Source organism: Coloeus monedula, assembly GCF_965178545.1.
Source record: "Coloeus monedula genome assembly, chromosome: 12".
Lineage (NCBI taxonomy): Eukaryota > Metazoa > Chordata > Aves > Passeriformes > Corvidae > Coloeus > Coloeus monedula.
In genome coordinates, this window is record NC_138792.1 from 3,160,147 (window position 1) to 3,185,115 (window position 24,969).

The 24,969-nt window shown below is 47.2% G+C and overlaps 1 protein-coding gene across 1 annotated transcript in view; it reads left to right on the plus strand.

Moving 5' to 3' along the window:
* TRPC5 (transient receptor potential cation channel subfamily C member 5) overlaps positions 1-22,422 on the plus strand; it is a gene marked incomplete at both ends in the record, with an annotated part of 62,566 nt that extends 40,144 nt beyond the window's left edge. The window contains 5 exons of the mRNA XM_082289154.1: positions 2,664-2,859; positions 18,853-19,059; positions 19,212-19,253; positions 20,907-20,996; positions 21,688-22,422. Coding sequence (XP_082145280.1) covers positions 2,664-2,859; positions 18,853-19,059; positions 19,212-19,253; positions 20,907-20,996; positions 21,688-22,422 — 1,270 coding nt within the window. The remainder of the gene's footprint in view (positions 1-2,663; positions 2,860-18,852; positions 19,060-19,211; positions 19,254-20,906; positions 20,997-21,687) is intronic.
* Positions 22,423-24,969: the final 2,547 nt, after the last annotated feature.

The window sequence follows — 24,969 nt, forward strand, 5'->3', positions numbered from 1 at the left end:
AAAAGCTTTGAATCAGTGCACTTTGATTCCCACCAGCATTCCTGGGCAGTCACACAATGAGCTCTAATTCTGCAAGGGGAGGAAAGAGGATGCCCCTCGAGTGTGTGCAGCTCGTGTCAAGTGTGACACCTGTTTACTGGCACATTATTTCCTGTTACTTTCAAAGGGTGGGTTTTAACATTTTCTTGGTGAGGAAATTTTCTGCATTGCACACACAGATCATGGAAAAGTAATATTCCTTTGTGACAGCGAGGAGGGGAAGTCATGAATAATTGAAGCATTTCTGCTTTGGCCTTGCCATCCCTCAGAAAGCAGAGTGCCTGCTGCTTAGGCAGATGATTGGAAAATATGTTTATAGCTGTGATGCTGGCAACTGAAGGAGGGAGAGGAGAGTGAGGAAGAGGAGGAAGGGGTGGAGGAAGTCACAGCTCCCTGCCTGCTGTGTCCTTCTCCCTGGAGGGTCACCCTGCCATTCCCCCTGGGATGCAGGTTCCTGTGGCAGAGGGGACTCTTGCTCTCTCTGAGCTGCCATGGAGAGTGGTAGAGCTTTGAGAATTCTCCTGTTTGGTTAAGATTCAAAGTACACTCAGCAGGACAGGATAGTCTCTCAATCACAATTTCCAAAATTCCAAAGTAGTGTGAAAGTGTGAACCCCCCCTGAAATATGGACTGTGAAAAGAAGCTGTGGGCCCATCCTGTCATTAAACACTGAGGACATTAAACCTGGGCCTTACTGCTGTGCAGAGCTGCAGGAACCACTTGGTGTCTTTGTCAGGACATGTTCACATTTAAATACATTGGCCTTAGTCTGGACCCAAATTACACGCCTGGTTAATGCTGTGCATCCAGAACAACACATTGATCACTTCTGGAACTGATTTCAGTTTAATGACAGGAACTCTCCTGTGCATACAGCCCAAGCAATACTTCTACTGTTAATAGTAAAAATACTATAAATATTTTAAAAGACAGCCAGCATTCCACCACTTCTAGTAGAAATGCTTGGCATTCTTTGGTGAATCCTTTTTACCATCTCAGTTATTTAATAAGCCTAACAAACACCCTGAGCTCTGGGAGAAAGGATTTGTGCTTTAAAGCATCTTTATGATTTTGGCCAGTGAAAAACATAAGCTACATCCACAAAGTACAAACAAAATCCTCATATAAGGCAGGAGGATACATGTGAACAAATGCCTGGAGATGATGGGAGAACAGATTCCTGGTATGTCAAGTAAAGCATCTGAATTATTCATATTGATTTATCTAGTAGTCGCATCTGAAAATATCTGCTGACCTCAGGCCAAAATGGAAACTCTTAAACAGGCATATAAATGTCATTTTTGGATGATATAAATGCCATATTTTGGAAAGCCAAAACAAAGATGCCCAAATAGAGCAATTATTTAGATTGCTGATTACACATCTGACGTGATTGCAAAGGTCACTTGTCTGTGGCTGAAGCAAAGACAGACCTGGGATGATCTCATCAGCTCAGTGGGGTCAGGTCTAGTTCATCTATGCAAGGAAGGCTTCAAAAGAGGAGAAACACTTGAGCCGAATTAACGTGATGACTCTCTTTCATTTGAGTCATTACTGAGCAGTGGCTCCAGGGTTCTCTCAGGGACTCTGCCCTGCGGTGGGTGAGAGCTGCTGCACCAACCATTCAGAGCCACCAGCGTTTTGGGCAGGTGCACTGCAAACAGAGCAGAGTTTTTGGGCAGGTGCACTGCAAACAGAGCAGCGTTTTGGGCAGGTGCACTGCAAACAGAGCAGAGTTTTTGGGCAGGTGCACTGCAAACACAGCAGAGTTTTTGGGCAGGTGCATTGCAAACAGCAGCATTATGGGCAGGTGCATTGCAAACAGAGCAGAGTTTTGGGCAGGTGCATTGCAAACAGCAGCATTATGGGCAGGTGCATTGCAAACAGAGCAGAGTTTGGGGCAGGTGCACTGCAAACAGAGCAGTTTTTGGGCAGGTGCACTGCAAACAGAGCAGAGTTTTTGGGCAGGTGCATTGCAAACAGAGCAGAGTTTTGGGCAGGTGCATTGCAAACACAGCAGTTTTTGGGCAGGTGCACTGCAAACAGGGTCACAGCAGCTGAAGCAACTGCAGGCTCTCATCCTGTATCAGAGCAAAAGGTGCAAGAGGCTGTGATTTCTGCCCTCTCCCACCTCGTGGTGCCTTGTTGTTGTGCAGTGTTTAACTGCTGCAGTCACGCTGTACTTCGGGATGGGTTCCCTGAGCATTTATCCTGCAGACATGGTAATGATGCAGGCACTGATTAAACAGGAGGGTTTATGGATAACAGCAGTATCACAGCATGGCAATTTTAATTAAATGGAATATATTGTGGCTGTTCTTTGCACGTGTGCAGAGTGGGAAAGGGAGCCTTGAGTTCCTCAGGGTAGTTCTGCTCACTGCATCTCACAAGGGCACAGACTGGGCTCTTGGACAGACAGCAAATGCTGTTGATGGGACAACTCTCACATGCACTGGCTAGTGGGTCACTGTGGCTGAGCACAGGGTGTCCCCAGAGAGGGATAAAAGGCTCTGCTGAATGGCTGCTCTGTGGTGTCCCCCAATGTCTGTGTGATCCCTACCTTGAAGGTCATTTTCCATCCCCCAGCATCAGGTAGCCAGCTAAAAATCTGTCATTCTTTGCAGGCTTTTCGAGACCCTCCAGTCACTCTTCTGGTCTGTGTTTGGGCTGCTGAATCTCTACGTCACCAACGTGAAAGCCAGACACGAATTCACTGAATTTGTTGGGGCCACGATGTTTGGGACCTACAACGTCATCTCCCTCGTTGTGCTGCTGAACATGCTCATAGCCATGATGAACAACTCCTACCAGCTCATTGCTGTGAGTTACCTCCTTCTCTTTTTGCTGTTGTTTTTCCCCGTGTGCCTCATTTGTCTGACTTGAAGCAAGTGGGTACCTTCTGGGATGCTGGAGACTGCTGCCCCCAGTTTCTGACAGCAGGTAGTTGGGATTTCTGCTCACCAGCCTGAATCATGCCTGCGGAGGAGGTTTTGCTCTGTTTGCAATGCTTCTTAGCTGGAAAAGGCTCATGGGCTGTGATCTGCCCCTGTCTCCTCCTGTGGAGTAACCTTGCTGACCATCTTGGGTGTATAAAGGGAAACCTTCCCACTGCTTCCTGATGTTTGGTTTTAACTTGGGGGGTGGGTGTTGTGGTATATTTTTTTAATCCTATTTCTGTTTTCTCATGTGAAACCGTGTGTATCGGGAGCCCAGTCCTGCAATTTCTTTTTCCACAGTCTTCCCACTTGAAAGTAGATCATGTCCATCTGTAATACCAGAGTGTCCTGGCTATAAAACCATAATCTGAGATTCCTGAGTAATCCCAGCGCAGAATGGATCTCAGTTGAGGCAGCTCAGGGCTGTAGAGCCCTTACCAAACTGAACTTTCATTTGAATGTTCAAAACTGGCTTCTCCACTGTAATCTCATTCTGTGTACCCAAAAGCCAATCTGTACCTTGAAGATTAAATTTGTCAACAGACTGAAAGCTAAAGCAGCGTGGCTCTGCATTTTAAGGCTCTTAAGGTCAGGAACAGTATGGAAGCAAGCAAAATCTTGTGTGCACAGTACTTCAGATAAACCAGTGGGCACTTATTTTCCAGTTCTCACCACTATCATGATAGGTTTGGAGATGCTGAGGTGATGGACTGCTGCATCATCTGGGAACAGAAAAGGACTGGGGGGAGTTGTTTGTGTCCTTGGCTGGTCACTCGGTACAGGCAGAGTAGAGGCTTCCTCCTCGGCTTTGGGTGACGCTTGATTTACTCTAGAAGATAAACCAGAGAAAAAACAGAACCAGCACCAGTTCTCCTACTGTTTCCATTCCCAAATTCCTGGACGAGTCTCCGGGGAAATGTGTGGGTGAGCTCCTTTCCTGGCTAAAGCATAGAGGGGAGTATTGGGTTGTTCTCTTGAACAGGTTCCCAACTGTTGTTGATTATCTGCTGATTCAAGTGGCTCCTAAATTCACTTGGTCAAACTGAGCACAGACCTGTCAAATTGCTGATACTTTTGGACATCTGATCTTTATCATGGTAAAAAGTATGAGAAAAACTGGACCACTGACCTTCCAGATGAGCAGAAAAGCAGTTTATCACAAAGGCATCGCTGCTTTATCAGTCTGTTTCAATGCTTTAAGTGCTTTCTCTTTGTTCACTGCTACTCCTCACATTCCAGGGAGACTGGAATGAGGGACAGAAAACAAAGATTCTCTCCTTGGCCATTTTCTCCAATTCCCCTTCCTTTATTGTCATCGAATAGGCTTGTCACTAAGACAAAGCCCAAGCCTAAGACTGGCATAAGAATAGCAGTATTTGCTATTCACTGTGCCACAAACCACTCATCATTGTTTCCCCTGAATAATTCGAGTGATGCAATGACACATTACACACAATCCCACATGAATTAGAGGGACCCATCATAACAATTAACTGAAGTGAACGGTCCAGAGAGGGCTGTTGTGTCAATGATTTTGTGTCTGGAGCAGCTGGGAGCAGGGACTGGCCCCATCAGAAAGTCTGCCCTTGACAGACCCGGCGGTAGGGAACTGAACTCCCCAGATAACCGAGGCAAAGCACAGAGTTCAGCGTGCACCATCAGCCCCTGCTCGGGAAAATGACACTGGAAATGCTACAGGAGGCTTCTTTGTCACTTAAACTGTCTCGCTGCAGCTGATACCGAAAGCAGCGACATTTCCCTGGAAGGCAAGAGGCAGTCACTTCCCATCTCTTCCCGTGCAGTGCATGCAGCTTGGGTTTGGAAGCTACATTTATGCATGCTTTCTCTGAGGGACGAATTTCCTTCATGTGTCTTCGAAGGGCAAACATCAATTAATCGCTTCCCCGAAGAAAACAAGTCGTTAATGAACACTGAGCTTTACAAATGTGGGTAGTTTTTTAACCTCCCTTAATCAGGTTCACCCCCTGCTGAATCCCAGCAGGCTGGGTGCTAGACTGGGCATTTCTTCCTCCTGGTATTTATATTATACTGGATACACATGGAATGACAGCTTCCAGGGGGGAAGGAGGGGAAAGGAGTCCTTGGGGTGGGTTGGAGGTCTTCTTCTCCAGTGTACCAGCAGGAAATCCTGTGCCACGAGCATCACTGCGGAGAAATAAAACAGACGTGGGGGATGAGACGCGAGTGCATCTCTGCCTGCTGATTCCCCTGCAGTGGAGTGAGGAGGACATCTTCATTAATCCCGTTTGTTAACGAGCTCCAGGCACTGCTGCAGTGCAAACAGGCTTCCTCCCCTCCTCTCTTCCAGGGACAAATACACCTAAAGCATTTGTAGCAGCTATTCTTCAGATTTTCTGCTATACACACACATGAGTTTCTGCTGGGAGGTTTGAGAAAGGAGGCTCTGAGCTGCTCTTCCTTGGCCCTTGGTTGTGTCTCCCCAGTCTGGGGATCAGGGCTTGGTGCTAATTAGGTGCTGCAGGCGCACAGCATGAAACCACTGCTGTCTGTGGAAGGCAGGGGAAGGCAAGCAAAGAGTAAAAACCTCTGCACAGCTTCAAGTGGTTCTTGAACCAAGGAAGGAAGAACGTTTCTACCGTAATTTTGTTGGGTTTTTTCCCTCAGCTATTTCAGACTTCAATAAATACATACTTCTAGGAGTGCCCTGAAGCAGTTTCAATATCGATTATTTTCAGACAGCCCATTTTTCTCTTTTGCCAAACTGTAGTTTGGTTATGGCAGACACCATCTTTCACCAAGAAAGCAAACAAAATCCAAATGCAGTCCCCCAAATTTCCATACACTTCGTGCTGTTTCAATATGGGAAGATCAGAATGTTTTATGCAAGCAGCACAGGATACAATGGGATGTTATGCACTGCCAGGTCCCTCATCTCAATACCTTCCCAGACATGACAGAAATACCATCACCCGAGGAAGGGAAGAGGAATTTGTCACAATCACAAGAGGAAGGACAAGGGAATGAGGTGACAGTAGCCAGGTGGCTCCATCATTTCTGAGTGGCAGAAAGTAACTGAGTGGGTGATGAGGACACTTTATGTGCTGGGCTGTTTCTCATCAGAGCCACTTGGCTGCACCTGAAGTCATACAGTCCTCCTGCCAGTTGGTAATTTGTTCAAAATAAACGGGATAGTTGGTGTTCCTGAGGGTGCAGGTGCATTTTGGCCCTGGCGGTGCCCTCGAGTGCAGGTACATGCTGCAGGGAACTCGTATTCACATATTTTCTGAAAGCTCTTCCTTATAGACAAACCTGTGATATTCTGGGGAGTCAGGCAACAATTAGTCACTGGAACTGCACCACCAGTTCTGGCTGTGCAGCAGCAGGAGCAATACTGATGGGAGAACAGCAAGCAGGGGCCACGTGCAGGACGAAAAGCACGGGCTGTGAGCTGGTGGTCAGAGCTGCAGGTGAGTTAGGGTGAGAAACGGTGCACAGCAGCTCTGCAGCACGACCCACCGGCACATTAAAGAGAGATACAAGCCCTCACAGCCTTCAGATGTTTTAGGATAAAAGCACAAAGATGCTTAATACCTTGGGGATTACTTACACCAAAGTGAGCCTGAGAAAGATTCCCTCTAACTCCCGTGTGTGAAGGTGTTGCAGCCTCGAGTGTGTAATGCAGGGTCTATGTGTGATGCTGGAATAATGACTTCACTCCAGCAGTGAGTATAAAGTTACAAAATCGTTCTGTAAATTGTGTTTTGTATCCTCCTGTTGGTTGGTGTGTCTGTTATTTCAAGCTAGCTCGTCTCAGCTGTTACAGTAAAAGACTGCAGCCTTTAAAATTAAAAAAAAAAAAAAAGAGTTTTAAGTGTGACTCTGAGAGTAGTATATGATGAAAATGGAACTTAGTTGCCAGTGTTTGGGTTGGAGGAATCAGGGCACTGGGCACCAAACTGCAGGTGCAGTTTTAGGTGATGGAATGAAATAGAGTGGATTAGCACACAAAGTGAAGGATGAGAATGAAGATGAGAGATATTTTCATAGCAAAGCAAAAGCTGTTCAGTAAACAGGAATGGCATGTGCAGCTAAAAAATAAATAAAATTTTGACAGGAAGTGTAGGGGATGTTAAACATGGGATTTTCTCAGACTAGAGAGTTTAAAAATTAAGGCACAGAGAAACATAAAGATTTTTCAGCTCCCTATTACATTGTTTCCAAGATAACATTGGATTTCCCTCAGGTGGCAGTTTCAAACTTTTCTTCATCTGCAAAGCACACAGATTCCTCCACTTTTCTGCACCAGCTGAACTCCCTCAGCACCATGGCAGTAATTGCTACCCGGTTTAATTCACAACACCAGCAGAATTCTCTTCCCCACTGTCATTTGTGACCCTTAGGACTGTCAGAAAATGTTCCTCTGCTTGCACAACCTGAACAGTTATTACCTAGTGGTTTTGCTAAGGAGGAATTTTATCAATCAATAAACTTAGTTTGAAATACAGCAGCTGGCCAGTCCCTGCAGGTGGCAGGTTTTGGGGTGGTAGGCATTCCCCTACAGAGGTTAAGGCCAGCTCCTAAATCCGGACTCAAATCTAAGCTCTTGTAAAGCATCAGGAAATGTTCATCTCACCAGCCCCATTTCAGAACCATTAATTTGAATTTCTTGGAAATTAAGCTGTCGGTGGTTTTTGACTCTGTCATGCAGCAGGAAATGAAATTATGCTCTTATTATGTTGCCAGTACAAGCTGGGATTAATATTTCTTGAAGCTTTTTATGGTGCAGCGAAACAAGGAGGTTCTAGAAAGAGGATGAAATGGCTCTTTCTTGGTTTGCCAGCTGAGTGAAATCCCCCTCTTTGTCCCTCAGTTTTGTGGCCCTCAGAGCCTCCTGCTGACCAACACACACACCTGCTGCCACTGCCCACATGCAGAACCTGTGTTTGAGGTGCAGGTGACACACTCAGACCTTTTCTTCATTCCACAGCACAACTGTAATTACCCAGATCTCAATTACTGCGCTCCTAAAACTCATCCACGGCATCAGCAATAATTAATTGCAATGGGAAATTCTCCTGCACTTAGTCAGTGCCTTCAGTGACACCTGGACAGGGAGACAGGACACGGGTGAATGGCCTTGACCTAAAGGAGGGTGGATTTAGATCAGACATAAGGAAGAAATTGTTCTGTGAGGGTGGGCAGGCCCTGGCACAGGGTGCACAGAGAAGCTGTGGCTGCCCCTGGATCCCTGGAAGTGTCCAAGGCCAGGCTGGATGGGGTTGGAGCAGCCTGGGATAGTGGAAGGTGTCCCTATCCACGAGGGGGGGTGGGATGGGACGATCTCTAAGGTCCCTCCCAACCCAAACCATTCCATGAGTCTGTGATTCCTGTTCTATTTCCCCATGGAGTACAAGCCATGTGAAGAAATGCTGGACCCCCACTCTCTGTTCCCTCCTGAGGAGCTGTAGCCCACCTCTAGAGCAGTGGGATTGATTCCCAAGGCTGAGTGCTCTCTCTGGACCCTGTGACTGGCTGTGGGGGGGGACTCCCAGCAGGTTTTTATTGGAAAGTGAAGGGAAATAGGTTGCAGCCGTGGTGTGTTGGGATGCTCCCATACAGCCAGAGGTCCGTGTGTGAAATTAGCCCTGGAGCTTTGCTCCAGACTGGCAGGCAGCTTAATTGCTTTTTGTTATCAAGCTAAAGGATTCATTTGAAGGTGTAGAACTGTTTGTCTTTTTGCTGGCTTTGGCCTAATTACATGTAACCCATGGACTTGAATCAAGCTGTTAATATTCATCTGGTGTTTGCAGAGCCTCTAAATAGAGGCACTCGATGTGCTCCAGCTTCACATGCTGCATCTTCTGTTGTTAGACCAGACAAAGCTCATTCTCCATCCTAGGATCCAATCCTGCCACTCCTGTGAGTGCTGTCAGCAGAATCAGGAGGTTCATCCTTTCATCCTTTCTGTTGCATTTTTCATCTTTGAAACCATAGGTGTTTATGTGTCACTGGGTACCACCATGGCCAAACCATTTCGGGGCTTACTCAGGGCAGAAATGTTACACTTAAGTAAAAAAAAAAAAAAAAAAAAAAAAAATCAGCTTGCAATCTGTGGATGGGCCCTGGCTGATTTAAGATATTCCAGGGAATTTTCTGGCATTTATTTCTGGAATTTTCAGGGCTGGGCTCTGGGATTTTTTTTGGTGTAGTTAACACCCCAGTGCCCCGCCTGACAGGTCAATAACTCTCTGCCCATTACGTGCGAGCAGCACAGCAAGGTTTGCTCTTGCTACATGATAGAAGTTGAAGCATCCAGATGGAACCACATAGGTTGCAGCCCCCTGCATTATCCCATCTTTTATTTAGGCCTGACAAGCTCAATTAGCATTATCTTGTGCTTCTGCATCAAGGGGACTCTCGTTAGAATGGCAGGAGAAAGGAGGAAAAGTGAAAGATAAAGGAAGAATATCACTGAGGAAAAAGCAGTGCAAAACTAAAAGGGATTTATCTGGGAAGAGCCTTCCCCTGGTACTGAACAAACAGCTATATTACTAAGAATTCTCTGAAACATGGCTTTTTAGATGCCAGTGCTTCACAGATTTCCTTTTCAACACGCTGCAATCTTGCAAATAAGTTGATGCTGATAATATAGATTAAAGAGGGCACACACAACCCCTTCTAATTAAATGGCGATATGATTAATAACCTGGATGCTTTAGCTCCTTGTCTGTTTCTGTTTGCTGATCCTGTCCCCTGTAGCCCCTCATCTATAACCCCTGCTTTTTGGGGGAGAAAACAGGGGCTTCTCTCCTGAGTCAGTGCTATCTGCACAGCTCAAGGTTCACCTACAGACTCGAGCAGTCTCATACATTTATAATCTATCCCTTCCCTTTGGCTCAAGGATGTATTTAAATGGTCAGGACACAGGATTTGTAAATTTTGGAGCAATTACTCAATTTTTGGCAGCAAGGCTCAGGCACTGCATTTAAGTGGCTGTGCAAGCAGGCTGCCTTCCAGAGGTGTTGGGCACCTGCTGCTCCCTCTGGTGCTGTGACCTTTACAGGCTCAGTAAAACACATAACCCAGCTCCACTCCTCTGCTGAGGAAAGGCAGTTTATGGCCAGTCATAAAAGGGCAAAACACTGAAGCATTTGGTGCCTGAATACATGCACAGAGTCACGCTCCTGCGAGGAGCAGGGAGTGGGACATGAGGAGCAGCAGCCTTGCTCCCACCTGGCTTTGATTCTGAGGAGATAAGGGAATTCTGAGGAGATAGGGGCAGGTGAAACCTGGCACCTCCCAAACCCCCTGCAAACCCCACAGGCTGTTCCAGCCCAGTTTCACAGCGTCCTGCTGCAGTCCTCACCAGCACACCGTGACTCACAGGCTGCATGCTGGCTGCTGGGCTCTCCCCATGGCTTCAGGCACACGTGGTGGATGGAAGTGTCATGGTTTGTCCTCCCCTTTGAAATACACCTGCAGCGACTCAGCTGGAGAAGACAAGGTCAAACCAAGTGCTTTGCGCACGGAGTGAAAAGTGGTGAATTCTGCAGTGCTCCTTCTTCCAGGGCAAGTTTGTGCCAGAGAATCATCCTGGCTGTGTCCAGCAGAGAATCCAGCCGTGCCAAGGCTCCCACCCACCAGCATTAGGCAGCCTGCACTGACGTGATTGAGCACCCTAAAGCCAGAAGAGAGAACTGAGTTTGATTCCTAAGCTTTAGGAATGGTTTCTCAGAGAGGAACGGGCACTTTGCTAAGCCAGCAGCATCTCCAGGTGCAATGCAGATATGATCCCTTTGCAGTGATAAGTTTATAGACTCTTAGAATGGCTTGGGTTGGAGAGGACCTCTGAAGATCAAATCCCAGCCTGACTGGCTATGCAGAAAATCAAAGACAATATTCTGGAAATAGGGCAAGTTGAAATGAGGCCGAGTTTGTTTATTTTTTGCTTTGCTACTAACAGAGTGATCAGCATTCAAACACTTTGGGTTAGCCATACCCAAAGGTGAGGTTGGGCCTGCTCAGCCCACCAGTTCTCAAGTTACTTGATATTTACCTGGCTGGAGGTAGTTAACATCATTGGCACAGATGCCCCTTATCTCTCTGACCTTCAGCATGAAAAGAGGCTCTTATCAGGCAGTGATGAAGGAGAGAGAATGGATGGCAGGAAGAACAAAGCCTTGGTGATATCTTCCTCATTGTTTCTTCCTGCTGAGGCTTTTTAGAGAACTGTTTCTCTGCACGACCTTCCCACTGCTCGGATTTATCTGACTATTAAAATAAAAACGGAACTTAACTGGAATATGGCTGCAGAAACAAAAAGGTGTCAGTTCCCATAATTTAGCTGCATTAAAACCAGCACAATCCCCAGTTCTCTGTGTTCTCTCCAATATAATATTCCCTGGCCTTCTCATTAGCTATCGTTGTTTCCATCCAAGATGCTGGGAGATGAAAAGTATTTGATATATCTCTATATATGTATATATAACCTAAATACATTGTGGAATGCAGCGCATTGCAAGCTATAATAAAAATTTTAATTATGAATATCTTCTGCACATGGAAGTTATAAATAGCAGAGATGCTAAAGCATGCATTTTCCAAGTACAAGCAAACTGATTCCCCGGGGCTGGGGGAAGCAGCCAAGGTTCTGGGAAGGGATGGCCGGTGCCACAGCTCATCTGACAGGTCTGCTGTGCTGTCACCCAGGAGGGAACATCCCTGCTCTCTGCCTGACCTGGTGTGTTCAGGAGCCACTTGTGGTTTTCTTTTCCATTGCAACCAACCCCATTTCCATAATTCCTGAGCCTCTTTGGCTCCAAAGGTGGAGTCCTTTATCCATCTTACAATAAAATGCAGTTGCTGTGCTGTGTCTTGTTGACATTGCACTGGCCATTCCCAAGGGGGGGCCTCGGACACTACAAAATCAAGGAAACTTTTCCTAACTTCCTCCATTACAGCATGCTCTTTCATGGCTCTGCCAGCTGGGATCTTGCCCCAGCTTCCAGGTTTTTATGGCTCACAGTTGCAGTGATGGCTTATCTGCTGTGGAAAACTTCAGATTTGGGGTTTTTTTTCCTTTGTGCTCTGCTTGCTTTCTGCACCTAAGAGCCTTGCTGCCTTTTGCCAGACAAGGGTCGCTCTTGCCTGGTCAGTCGCCTGCATCCTGGTCCAAGAATTCACTTTCCTTGTTCCCCAGTGCTAGTACTTATTTATGAGTATTTCTTCAGGACCTGCCTGTGCTTCATGAACATCCTGTTCTCTGCTGGAGCCAAAATCCCCCCGTGTCCCTCTTGGAGCTGCATCCCGGGGAGCTGCTCTCCCTTTCCACCCAGCTGCCTTTGCCTGCTGGTGCAGGGGGTGCTCCAGGTGTGTTTTCCTTTATTTTCCTCTGCCAAGGGCTCGCTGTCCCAGGGCACTGCCACAGCTCCTCCTCAGAGCCACTGCAGCTGCTGCCCAGGACTTTTCCTTGCCCACTGCAGCCTGGGCTCATCAGTACTTTCATCTCTTCTCTGGCTGTCTCATGCCCTAACTGTTCTAATTGCTTTTTCCAATGCTAGATCGTCCCCCTTTAGTAATTTTCCTTGTATTATTTTTGAGATTGATCCTATTAAGTTCTTACCCTTCAGTATGTCATCCCCAGCTTTGAAAGCGAAGTCATTTGTTGCCAGCTGCAGCTGAATTACCTATGCATTAATTGCCTTTGTAGCTTCCTGATTTTCTCACAGACTTTTTCTTCCTATGACATCTTTTTCTTTGAAAAATGTTAAGCACCATTTACGTCAAAGAGCCTGCTTGGATTTTTGCTGCTTGCTTCTCTGAGCTTGTCACCAAACCCCCGAGCTCTGCCCAACAAATATTACAAAATTAACAGCTTTGAAACTGCACAAGAGTTGCCCGTGTCGAGTTCTGTAAAGATTAAGTTTTTCCTGACCCTCTTTCTGCAGTGCTTTCTGTTCAGGACACACAAGGGCATCTTTCTTGTGCCAGCCTGCTTGAAAGCCAGCACTGATATATTTTCTGTGCTGTTTCCTGCTCTGGATTTAGCACAGAGCAATAAAGAGGCACGTGGAGAGAGAAATACATTAAATAGAGTCTAATGACTTCTCCTACGCTTTGCAGCACTGCTAATTACACAGCAAAAAAGACACCTTTGAAGTTCCTGTGCCTCTCAGGCAACCAGCCTCCCTTACTCAGTAGCCTGCAAGGTAAATGTTCCATCCCCCCCTTCCTTCCTAGAGGGAAGTACAGCTTGGGCACATCCTAACCCTGTGGGGCTGCTGGTGGCTCTTCCCTGGGGCGGGTCAGCAGCAGAGAGCTGCTCCTGCTGCAGAAATCACTCCAGCTCCTGCCAGCACTCCTGACACGACTAGAAAGCTCCCCAGCCCTCCTTCAGAGGCACTCAGCCACAGCCAGACAGCCTGGTCCCCAGGGCATTGTCACAGCCATCTATATCTGCAGCTGACAGGCAGCAGCCTGGTTTGCAGCTTAGCCCACAGCCTGTTGTGTAATAAAACACAAGAAAGGCACACGCAGCCCTTTTCGTGCCAGCCAGAGCGATGCTGGAGATCTTTATATGTTATTCCTTCCAAGTGGGTGTGGGGAGGATTTGCATCCCAGGAGCACACTTCCCAGAGGAAGGGGCAGGAGCCCTCGGGCAGCTCTGCATGGCACAGAGGAGCTGGAGCAACTGATTATCCTGGGATGGTTTGACAGTGGAAAAGTTTGATGATCTCAGCATGCCTGGCTGCTGAGCATTACCATCACCCCAGCATTAGGTTTTCTAGAATCACAGAATGGTTTGGGTTGGAGGGGGCCTTAAACATCTCATTCCAGCCCTGCCATGGGCAGGGACACCTTCCATTGTCCCAGGCTGCTCCAAGCTCCATCCAGTCTGGCCTTGGACACTTCCAGGGATCCAGGGGCAGCCACAGCTGCTCTGGGCGCCCTGTGCCAGAGCCTCACCACCCTCACAGGGTAGGACTTTGTCCTAATACCTAACCCTGCCCCTCGGAGCTGAGTGTTTGAGCCACGGCTCTGCACCAGCCTGATCCAGAGCAACCCTCAGAGTTCTGCAGCTGAGTGCAGGGACGCCTGCAAAATCCACTGCATCACCAGCATCCATCTCAGCCTGTCCCCTGAGCCAGCCAAAGCTCAGGGTTATCCCAGGGCTTTCAGGGATGCTAGGAACTTAAGAGGCAGGAGATGGGACTCCCATGCCTTGATTTGCCACAGGCTTCCCATGGGATGTGCTTCAGCTCCTGAGTGCTCAGATAAATTCACAGTGATTTCCTCCACCAGCTTCCCAGCCACGAGGGAGCTGGAATACTGAAGTCATGGAGAGGTTAAGGAAGCTGGAGGCTGTGGCAGTGGTATCCACCTCATGCAGAAAGCTGACAGCATCTTCCCCTGCTGGGTCTGTGCTGGCTGGGTCAGGACTCACTGCTGTCATTTGGCAAAGTGTGATCCTACCTGTATGGCCCAACAAGGAGAGGGTGATGGAAATCTTTATAGAAAACATCTCAGAAACTGTAAACAACACATTTCTACACAGAGATAAAGACAGAGATTAATGCCTGAATTATCCTGGATAATTAGTGTAGCAGGTAATCATTTAAAATATGGCACATCTGTGAATATATCACTTTGACTGCATTAGAAAATATTTGCAACTGCTACAGTGAAATGGCTCCAGCCATCCCACAGGAAAATCTTTGTGGGAGATTAATTCTCACTTCAAATGGCAGAGATTTGCAAGAGGATTATGTGGCCAGGATGACACATTCACATTGTGATAGGAAGTGAGACAGGTTTTTTTATTCTCACAGCAAAGCTGAGTGCTGGTTTCTTTGAGTTCATGTGTTCTTTGAGCTTGAGGGCTCAGCCCTCTTAAGTAGAGTGTTTGATAGCTGAAATGCTGAACAGTGCTTGAAAGAAAATGGTGACAAGAACAAGGGCGAGAGAGACAGAAGCTCTCAAAGAGAGGACAGTGAAATCCCAACTTAGATCAAAATTCCTAAAGCAACAAGGTCACGCTGGCAAAACCGGTGAATGTGGGGTTTTAGCTTATTATAAATGTTACCAAAGAGTTGTCATCTAAGAGCACTGCATGAGACAGCACAGGTCCGGGAGGATCCTGTACTCACTGCTCAGACTCAGGCACCTCCCAAAAATGTGTCTCTTGCCCAGGGGCCAGCAGTCAATGGGGAGACACCCCAAACCTGGAGCACGTCTGGTGGGGCCACATGCACAGCCTGTGCAAGGACTGATGTCCTGGCTGTAACTCACAGCTGCTCCAGGTTTGAACTGGGCACAGAACAGATACTGAAGTGGTTTTTTGGTACTCAGCACAGGGAGGAGAGTTCGGGGAGCTGTAGCTTTGTGTGGGGATTTTACTGCTTACGGCACTAAGGAGAGCTCTAACCAAGAAAATGGTGGTTTCCTGGCACACAAAGACATTGTCAGTAAAAGTGAAGTGGCTCTTTGCTTTATATTTCCAACACAAAACTGCTGCCAGGAGCTCTCATCTGATTTGCTCAGGTTCACAAGACATCAAGGTGAATAATTGAGACAGGCTGAGTTTGTAAACCCTGGGGGATTTGCAGCAGCAGAACAGAGAAGGGAAGAAAAGATACTTTGAGCTTTGTACAGAGGGTCTGCTCTGTCTTTTAAGAGAGGTTACAGTGCATTTGTTGACTGAGACAGCACAAGAAGAAATACAGGTGGGGTGAAGCCAGCATCCCCCAGCCTCACCCACAGACACACTTAAACCAACAGGGATTTGTTCAGACCAGCCTCAAAACTTCCCAAGGGAAAAGTCCTGCTGAGCTTCACAGCACTCAGCCCCTAGGAAAGCCCTTGTAGTCACAGAATCCGGGATGGTTTGGGTTGAGATCACCCTGCCATGGGCAGGGACACCTTCCATGAGACCAGGTTGCTCCAAGCCCTGTCCAGCCTGGCCTGGGACACTTCTAAGGATGAAGTGTCCCATCCAGCTATTTTAAAATGAAAGAACAAAAAGTAAAAAAACCCACCCCACTTTGTGCAGAAAAGCTTTTTTAGCCCTTTCCCCTCCTTTCCCGGAAACAAATTTGCAATCCCCAAGGTAGAGGATTGCCTTACCTTCCTCTTCAAACAGCATCCGACAGCCGCTGCCAAACTGCGTCTGCCCAGGACGGGCCCTTTTAGAATGTGCTGAAGGAAACTGCTGCCAAGTCACAGCTCCTGATCCCACCGCTGACACCTTGCCTTTGATGGACCTTTGTAGAGGGGAAGGGTGGATTTATCACAGAATATCACAGAATATGCCGAGTTGGAAGGCAGCACATTCACACCTACTCCTGTGCTGACAAAGAATTTAAAAGATACGTCTCTATCCAAAATAAACCTTTGCACTCTCCTTCCGTTCCTGCCCTGCCCGGAGCTCCCCAGCTGCCCCAGGCAGTGCTGCCAGGTATTTGGAGGTCCTGCTCAGCCCCAGCAGGGCTGTGTAATTCAACCCTGGGCTCATGCAGCTCTTTCCCTAGGAAATGCTGTAGGTGCTCAAACCAGCAACATGCAGCTGCCCCTGGGCTTTTCCTGGTAGTGAGCAGGGGAGGTTTAGCTTGGATATCAGGAAAAATTCCTTCTCCCAAAGAATCGTCAAGCACTAGCATAGGCTGCCTAGGGCAGTGGTGGGGTTTCCATCCCTGGAGGGATTTAAAAGGTGTGTGGATGTGGCACTTGGGGACAGGGGTTAGTGGTAGCCCTGGGGAATGGTTGGACTTGATGATCTTAGAGGGCTTTTCCATGATAACTGGAAAATAATGTAATATCTAATGCTATATCCAAGTAATGCACAGAAAGTGCAGCTCAGGCCCCTTCTCTGGGGATCGATTTGCTCTCCCCCCTCTCTGGTCCCTCTGGGCTCACCTGGCCTGCAGTGCCCATCATTCCTCTTTTTTCAGCTCAAGCTGCCCACACCTGGAAAGGTCCAGGTGGAAAGATGGGCATGAGGGAGCTTTTAGGTGCAGGGAGCAGCCAGCCCTGCTTCTGGAAGGGGCTGGGGCAGCTCTGCCTGTGACTGGGAGCAGTTGATAGGCAGGAGTTGTCCTGTGGGCTGGCGGGTAGAGACAAAAGAACTAAAAATGAGCAGGAGTTGGTCTTCTTTCTTTTTTTTTTTTTTTTTTTTTTTTTATGGTGGCAGTTATTCCTTCTGCTACAAACTGCATTTTTTACTACCCAGAACTTCACTTCCAGGAGCACCGACCTGTGATACTTCACAGCAATGCTGCAGTTATGGGGTCTGATGGTGTGGGAGGAAAAAGGGCCGTGTCAGGCTGCACCTCTGAGTCTACCTATGGCTTGCTGTGGTAAACTGGCAGGGGACAATCATGTTCTCAGCTGGTTCAGACCTTCTGCAGAGATTAATGTGCTCCTGGGCCGCTGAGACAGTCGTTCTAAATCGAGGGCTGCACATAATTTGAATACATTACCAAAATGGAGTTCAGCTGCATCTCACTGTCAAAATGTGAGCATATTTTACCCGTGTCAGGGCGCTGGAGCATGGCCAGAGAGCCAGTGTAGTAATTTTTTGGGCATGATGTTCAGCCATATTTTATTAAACTCCCTGTCCTACACTTCAGTGCCTGCCTGTGAGAGCTGCAGCCCAGCACCCCGTGCTCAATAAGCTGCTTGTTCCAAACTCGCTGAAATCTCCTTGGGAAATTAAAGTCCTGCGTTGTCCTTTTCTCCCACCTTGCGTTCTTCCTTAGCCTGAATCATCGTGGCTTTGGTTTAAGCTCGTGTCAGACACCATTCAGGCAAATGCTGAGCAGCTGAAATGTCACAGCCATCAGCTTAGCACTGTCCTCTGCAGTGGTAACAGCACACAAATCCCCCATTTCGGTTCAGTGTACTGGTGTAAGCTGTGTTCAGCGCAAATCATTTCCCTCCCTTTTCTGCCTAATGTCAGAATCTCTGCAGAACACACAAAACAGGGGCGTTTTTCCAACTTTAAAACTAGCACAAAGCAGCACAAGATCTGTTTTGGATCTCTGGCTGCAGGGAGCTGCCTCTGCCCTGATGTTGGAGGGAATATGCTCTTTGTTACTGGGTTGGCTCCATGGACTAAATTGCAGAGAGTGCTCCCCAAATCCAGCTGTTTTGAAGTCTGTAAGGTCAGGCTCTTCCATAACTCAGCAGTCCTTTCCTGGGGACTGTACAGACTCTCTGTCTACCTGTGCAGCTCTAAAATGATGGTGTTAACTTCCCACCTCCACTTTGCTGGGTTGAAAAACACTAGGGCACAGCAAGCCATCCCCGTGATAATATAAATGCAAAAAAACCCCCACCAACCTAAGAGTAAAATGTCTCTTGGCTTCTGTAAGGATAATGCAGAGGCAAGATGTAAAATACGGCACACATAAAATGTGTCATTTCCTTATAAGAGCAGAATTAATGGAGGCCATAAAAAACAAATCAAAAACCACTATGGAAGACCTTTTTCCCAGGGAAGAATATGAGAATTCATTGGGTTTAGACATGAGGAACAGTGGTTTGTGATAATAAAAGTGCTAGCAAAAAGCAAAATAAGAAATGTGTTTTCTTGCTTCTTGCATTGGTGAACTAATAAGCAGAACCTCTTAAGGACAAAGCTGGCCTCTAGCACATGGAATTCTCCTTGCTGGGTCTTGCTCTCCTCTCATTTCTCAGTGGCTGGTATTTTTTTACTCCAACTGCATTTCACACCAATTTTTTTAAGCCCACCCCCAGCAAGGGAGATGTAAGGAGTGATACTGCTCTGCCTGTGGCTGGAGAAATCCCTCCTTGCTCACTCCTCACCTCCTCAGCCGTGGGCACTGGCTCCAGGAACACCTGCCTGCAGCTGTTGATGGTCTCTGCCTTTCTCTCACAGGACCATGCAGATATCGAGTGGAAGTTTGCACGGACAAAGCTCTGGATGAGTTACTTCGATGAAGGTGCCACTCTGCCCCCTCCTTTTAACATTGTGCCCAGCCCCAAGTCGGTGTGGTACCTTTGCAAGTGGATCCACAACCAGCTGTGCCCAGGTGACGACTCTGACAATGAACAGAAGAGGCACGAAAACCTCAAAACATTCACAGTAAGGAGCTCATGGCTTTGCGCTTCATTTCTGGAGGGTGTTGGGCTGTGAGGGATCAGCAGAGGGTTGCTGGATCATAACTTGCTCAGAGCCATCAGGAGCTCTAAAGACAGGGCCAGACAGGTGACACCCCTATGCCTTTCTCTTTCCAGGAACGACACGCTGACAACCTGATTCAGAATCAACATTACCAGGTAAACTCTTGGGCACATAAAGCTTTTACCTGCTATTTCTTTCTCCTCCTCATTTTCTAATACTTCAGTTCTTGCTTGCTTCCAGAATATATTTTGATAAGTGTAGCTCCTCTAAGAGGATTTTGCTTATCGTGGATTAAAGCATTTCCTCATTGGAGGTGGATGGTTCAGTAAATCTGTCCTTGCCTTTCAGCCCCTCTGGAATAGTGGAAAACTTGCAGGTATCAGTGTGGCTGTGGAAGTCAAGGTCACATCCCCATTGGCATCAGGCTGTCAGGCCATCCTGATTAAAACTATTTCTGCAGCATTTTTGCACTCTTGAATTGTTCCTCTCTTGCTCTTTTGTGTAAAGTATCCCTGACTCAGACTGTGGTTGGGATGTTCTTTTGTTTGGGATGGCTCAGGAAAGGAGGAATGATTCCTTTGCTGAATCTTGCTGGTTTTGTTTATCCTCAGCTTGCCTGTCATCAAATACTCATTAAACTCAACCTACAAAAGGATGAAACTTTATTAAAAACACCAGCTTCAGCCCTTGAATTCAGTGGGATGTATTATGCCAGCATGCTGGAAGGAAAAAAATTCTCCAGAATGTTAGGTGGTACGTTAGGCTCCACTGCCAAAAGCCATTAGTAATTTGTCTTCCTGAAGACATCTCCTGCTTTCTGAAGAGCACTTTTATCTGAAGTTGGTGGTTAACATAATTAGTCACCTTTGACAACTGACATACGGTGCTTTCTGACTTCACAGCACAGCTTACGGCTGCGACATTGGGATCTCTTAAAAACCTCCCAGCAGAGCCTTGGTGCAGACACCATCTTCAGCTTGGTGGTGCTCAGACTTGTTTATGAAGGGGGGGAAATGCAGGGCAGGTCTGGAGTAGTCTCTTCCCTGCACACAACATGCACAAACAGCCTCGGTGTGTTTTGGCTGGCACAGATAAATGGACAAGCTCAAAGCACCAGCTTGCTTCTGTAAAGCCATCAGGGAGGGACATGAGCAGAGCAAAATGGAGCCTATCCAACCAAAACCATGGAGTGTAGCAAACAGGTAACACAGAAGAGTGAGAGTCCTTGGAGAAGTCACTGAGGTGTGATTTGACCCTTCCAGTGCTGCCCACAGATGGTGCAGCCGTCCTGAAAAGAGTTTCTGCCCTTAGGGAACATGGTTTGAGGTGAATGTCCATTGTCTCATGGGGTCCTGGCTGTTCTTCACATTATTTATTGCTAACACAGCCTCCTTGGCTTTCAAATACTTGATAAACCACCTTCAAATGCCAAATTCAGCCCATCAGGATACGCAGTGTGCACACATGAGATTGGTAATAGTAAAAACTTTCAGCAGCTGAGTTAAAGAGCACATCTAAGAACTGCTTGGAGAGACCACTCCAAGAATTTTTTCTCGACACATACAAACTCCAGTACAAAATACCTGCTTTGCCTTTAGTTAAAAACTGAGCATCCATAAGATGGAAGCTGTTTCACCCCTTCCCAAGGTTTGCTCTGCTTAAAAGGAAGCATTTTGTTTCTAGTGGTGAGTGATTTTTAGCCAGCAGAGTCAGGACAGCTGCTGTTGGCAAGAGCTCAGGGAAACACAGCAAGAACAGAGTTTGGGCTGAGCTAGCAATTGAATCACTTGGATTGTTTCCTATTCCAGGAAGTGATAAGAAATCTTGTGAAAAGATACGTTGCAGCAATGATAAGAACTTCCAAGACCAACGAAGGTTTAACTGAAGAAAACTTCAAGGTAATTTATTATTCCTCAACAATAATTTGTTTTATTAATTCAAACAGCCACTTGCAGAGTTTGCACTAACTTGTTATGGTGATTTGTGATGTGTGGAAATGGGATTATGAATGGAGCTGGGAATATATCTGATGGGCCTGTGGGGTTTTTTGGGCAGAGGGAGTTATGATTGAGTGTCTTCTATATGATCATCTCCCAGATTTTAATATACAATGTGCTATGCAGACAAAAGCATTGGAAAAGGGTAGGAATGAAGTATGGGATTTGAATCAACATCACATTCCCAATCCTAATGCAGACAGAGCCAAAGAATAGGTTGGGGTTGATGGATATTAAGAACACTGACCAGCAAAGTTAAATTTGGGCCTATCAGCTAGACAGGATTCCTGCCAAATTGCAGCAGTTTTCCCTCTTCTATAACTCTTTTATCTGACTTTTTTGGAGGGGCAGAGGGTGGGCAGAGATCAACAGGGCCAGTCCCCAGCCTTTGGAGACAAAAAACCTTGTGAGGTCCCCAGTTCTCAGCGCTACCAACACATCATTTTTGTGTGTTCCTGGACTTGGATGTGATGTTCTTGTGTGGTTTGGTATCAGCCACTGGCACAACTGAACTGCCCTCCCGAGGGAATGTGGTCATTCCTTCATGTCAGATAAGGCTGCTGGGAGTAACTCCTGTCTCCTCTTGCCCCAGGAATTAAAACAGGACATCTCGAGTTTTCGCTATGAAGTTCTTGACCTCTTAGGGAACAGGAAGCCCCAGAGGAGGAGTTACTCTACCAGCAGCACAGAGGTGTCCCAAAAGGATGAAACAAATGAGGATGGTGCTGGAGAAAAATCCAGAGCCAAGAGCGTGTCTTTCAATGTAGCCAACAAAAAAAAGGACTTCAATGTATCTGCTCTGATTAAAACCATGTCTGGGATCAACATGGTGGAAGAGAAGCCAAAAAGCAACGGCATCAGCAAGCGCTCCTTTGTCCGAAATGGGAACAGAGTTCAGAGACTCTCCAGCTCCAAGAAGGAGTCCTTCAAGAGACTGGGCCTGCTCTTCTCCAAGATGAACGGCCACGTCCCTGAGCCCAGCTCAGAGCCCATGTACACCATTTCAGACGGCATCATTCAGCCACACTACATGTGGAAAGACATTAAATATTCTCCGATGGACAGAGAGAGAGAAGAGAATTGTTCCAAAAGTGAAATTAACCTCAATGAGGTGGCCTACAGTGGGAACACGAGACTTACGGGACAGAGCAAGGAGTGCCCTGTGGTTTGTACCAGCTCCCTTCACTGTGCTTCCAGTATTTGTTCCTCTAACTCCAAACTTATAGACTCATCAGAGGATGTGTTTGATTCATGGGGAGAGGCCTGTGACTTGTTTATAAACCAGTGGAAAGATGGGCAGGAGGATCATGTCACCACCCGGCTCTAAGCAAAGCTCTCTTAACTCTCACTGGAAAACTCAGCCAAGTATTGGTAATTGTTTGCTCTCATCTGTTTCCTTTCTGTCCACAGGTGAAAAAAAAGTGTAAACCTACTTATGTTATAGCCTATTTTATAGCCATCTGCACCTTCTTTAATTTACTTTTTTTACACTCACTAATACGAAACTAAAGGTTTCACCGTTTATAAGGTCACCATATACCACAGGAATCCCTTTGGATGCAGTCTTAGTCTACAAACCCCACAGACTTCAGGCATGCAGGTGGCTGAGGAAAGGATTTCTCCAGTGCTCCCATCATCATCCCACCCCAGCTGGGTTTCAGTGCTGCTGTCCAACACCATTGGCTCTGCATCCTGCTCAGTTTTGCTCAACAACACAACCAGCTGGTGAGCAGGAGGCTGAGAATCACGCTGAAAATATTTTTTAAAAGGGTTTCAACCTACAACTGGGTTTTTTTGTTTCCTTTAAGCAATATGACTTCTGATTCTTTTGATTGTGCTTGTTTTTTCAGGCCACTATATTAATATTGTGAATTGTTACTGAATATGAGACCCCTTTGATCATCCACCTGGAACATGTTTTTGTTGCTAACATATTTGCTTATTTACCTAATCTCCCTTTTGGGGAGCAGAAGGACCTTCCAATTAGGCTGACAGTGGGAGCCAGCACCTGGCCTTGCCTCCAACTTCTGTGTAGATGAACCGAAAAGAAAGCAACCCAAACCAACCCTGGCTGCTTGAAATACAAACCTCAAGAGTAGTTTCTAATGGGCTGAACCAAACCCCAGCTCTAAGCCTTGCCCTTATTTTGCAATTCCTAATCTTACTTCCAGTGCTGCATTCACTTTTTGCTGCCTCTCTGATGGGTGTCGGGCTTCAGGGGGAAAACCAGGGAGACCATCTTCCCTGGGCCCTTGAGCTGCAGGTCTGAAAGGCAGCCTAGGCAAGAGCAGCTCCAGCTCTGCAGGTCCTTCTCTGAGGTGCAACAAAAAGGAGTGTGGCAGGACGTGGTATCTTTTATTATCTTTTATTTCCCCAGCTGTGGGAGTGTCTGGACAGAGCTTGGCACCGTCACTGCTGTTGTCCCAGGGAGCATCAGAGAGGGGGAGAAGACAACCCCATCAAGGGCAAGGTGGTCGAATTCTTAACAGGGGTTTCAGGGGGGTTTATTTTTATTTTAATTTTTTAACAGTGGGATACTTGAACTTTCTTCTGCAGTGTTGCTAAGGAACACAGATGATTGGCACTCAGCACCACCTCGGAGCTGTTCTTGGTCAGCTGCTTCCTTGGAGGAAGCAAGTCCTGCCCAGGAACTGGGGAATGGCTTCATTCCTGCCCTCGTGCAGGGCTCTGCTCCCAGGAGGGGTTATTGAGCTGCAGCATTTCCCCAGGGTGGCTGCCAGCCATCACCTCACCTGGGAACGGGCTTGTGAATTGCCTCTGGAGAAACATAATGCTGGAAAATCGACACCTGCCACTGGAGTGGGTCAGATTTCACCAGCAAGGGGCATGAGCAGCTCTGCTGGCAGCAGGGAGGGTCAGGAGCAGAGGGATAAGAGATGCTGGGGCACCTGCAGCTGGACACTGCCCAAGTTTTAAACCTGGCTCCCTCCTCTTGTGAAGGAAACTCTCCTTGTGGGGTTTTTCCTTTGGGCACTTGTGCAGCTTCACCCAGAAAGCCCAGTGGAGCACAGAGAGAAATGTGAGTGATGCAGCAGCTCCTGGGGGAGAGCTGAGGTGCCAACACCCTGGACTCATGGAAGAGTTCAGTGCAGACCTCAGGGTGGAGACTGTGGCTCCAGGCCAACCCTGTTTGAGATAAATCAGCAGCGAGGAGCAGAGACTCAAAAACGTTTCTGTATTCCTTGCTTATAATGACACCAGCCTTGCTACCAGCAGGCAGTGTAAAACCCCAAATATTTAAGCCTCTGGATGTGTTAGTTAAGGCAGAGTGAAAGGCATTTTTGTATCAACAGATTTCAGGCTTTCACACTAATTGCAGGGTTAGAGTTGTCTTTGAAAACTGCATTTCCTCTTCGTTCATGGAAGGCTGAGCAAACTGACATTGGTGGTGCACAAGGAGACTTGCAAAACCCGAGGGTGGGGAGCAGCTTGCTGATCATTCCATGAGGAAATCCAGCACCCCTGGCTGAAGGGGCAGATCCATTGATAGGGGAGAGCCACAGTCTGAACACCCCAAGGCAGTGCTCACAATAAAAGCCCCACAGGTCAATAAACCAAACTGAGCACGTTTCTGCAAAGATAAACGTTAGCAGGAGCTGCTACAGGGGGGTGAACTCGAATCCTTTGATGCCTCACCTAACCCACACTGCAGTCTATGAACTCTACTTGACGTGGGGCCAGCAAATCTTTGTGGTATTTCCTGGGTAAGGAGTAAGAATGAAAACAATTCAAGTACAGTTATGCAGATTACATCAGCTGGGCTTGAAAGCGAGCCAGAAACAGGGTTTATAATCCTTGGACAGCAGAAAGGCTCTTAAGTGTTCCATGAGAACAAGCACACAGCCGCTGGTGA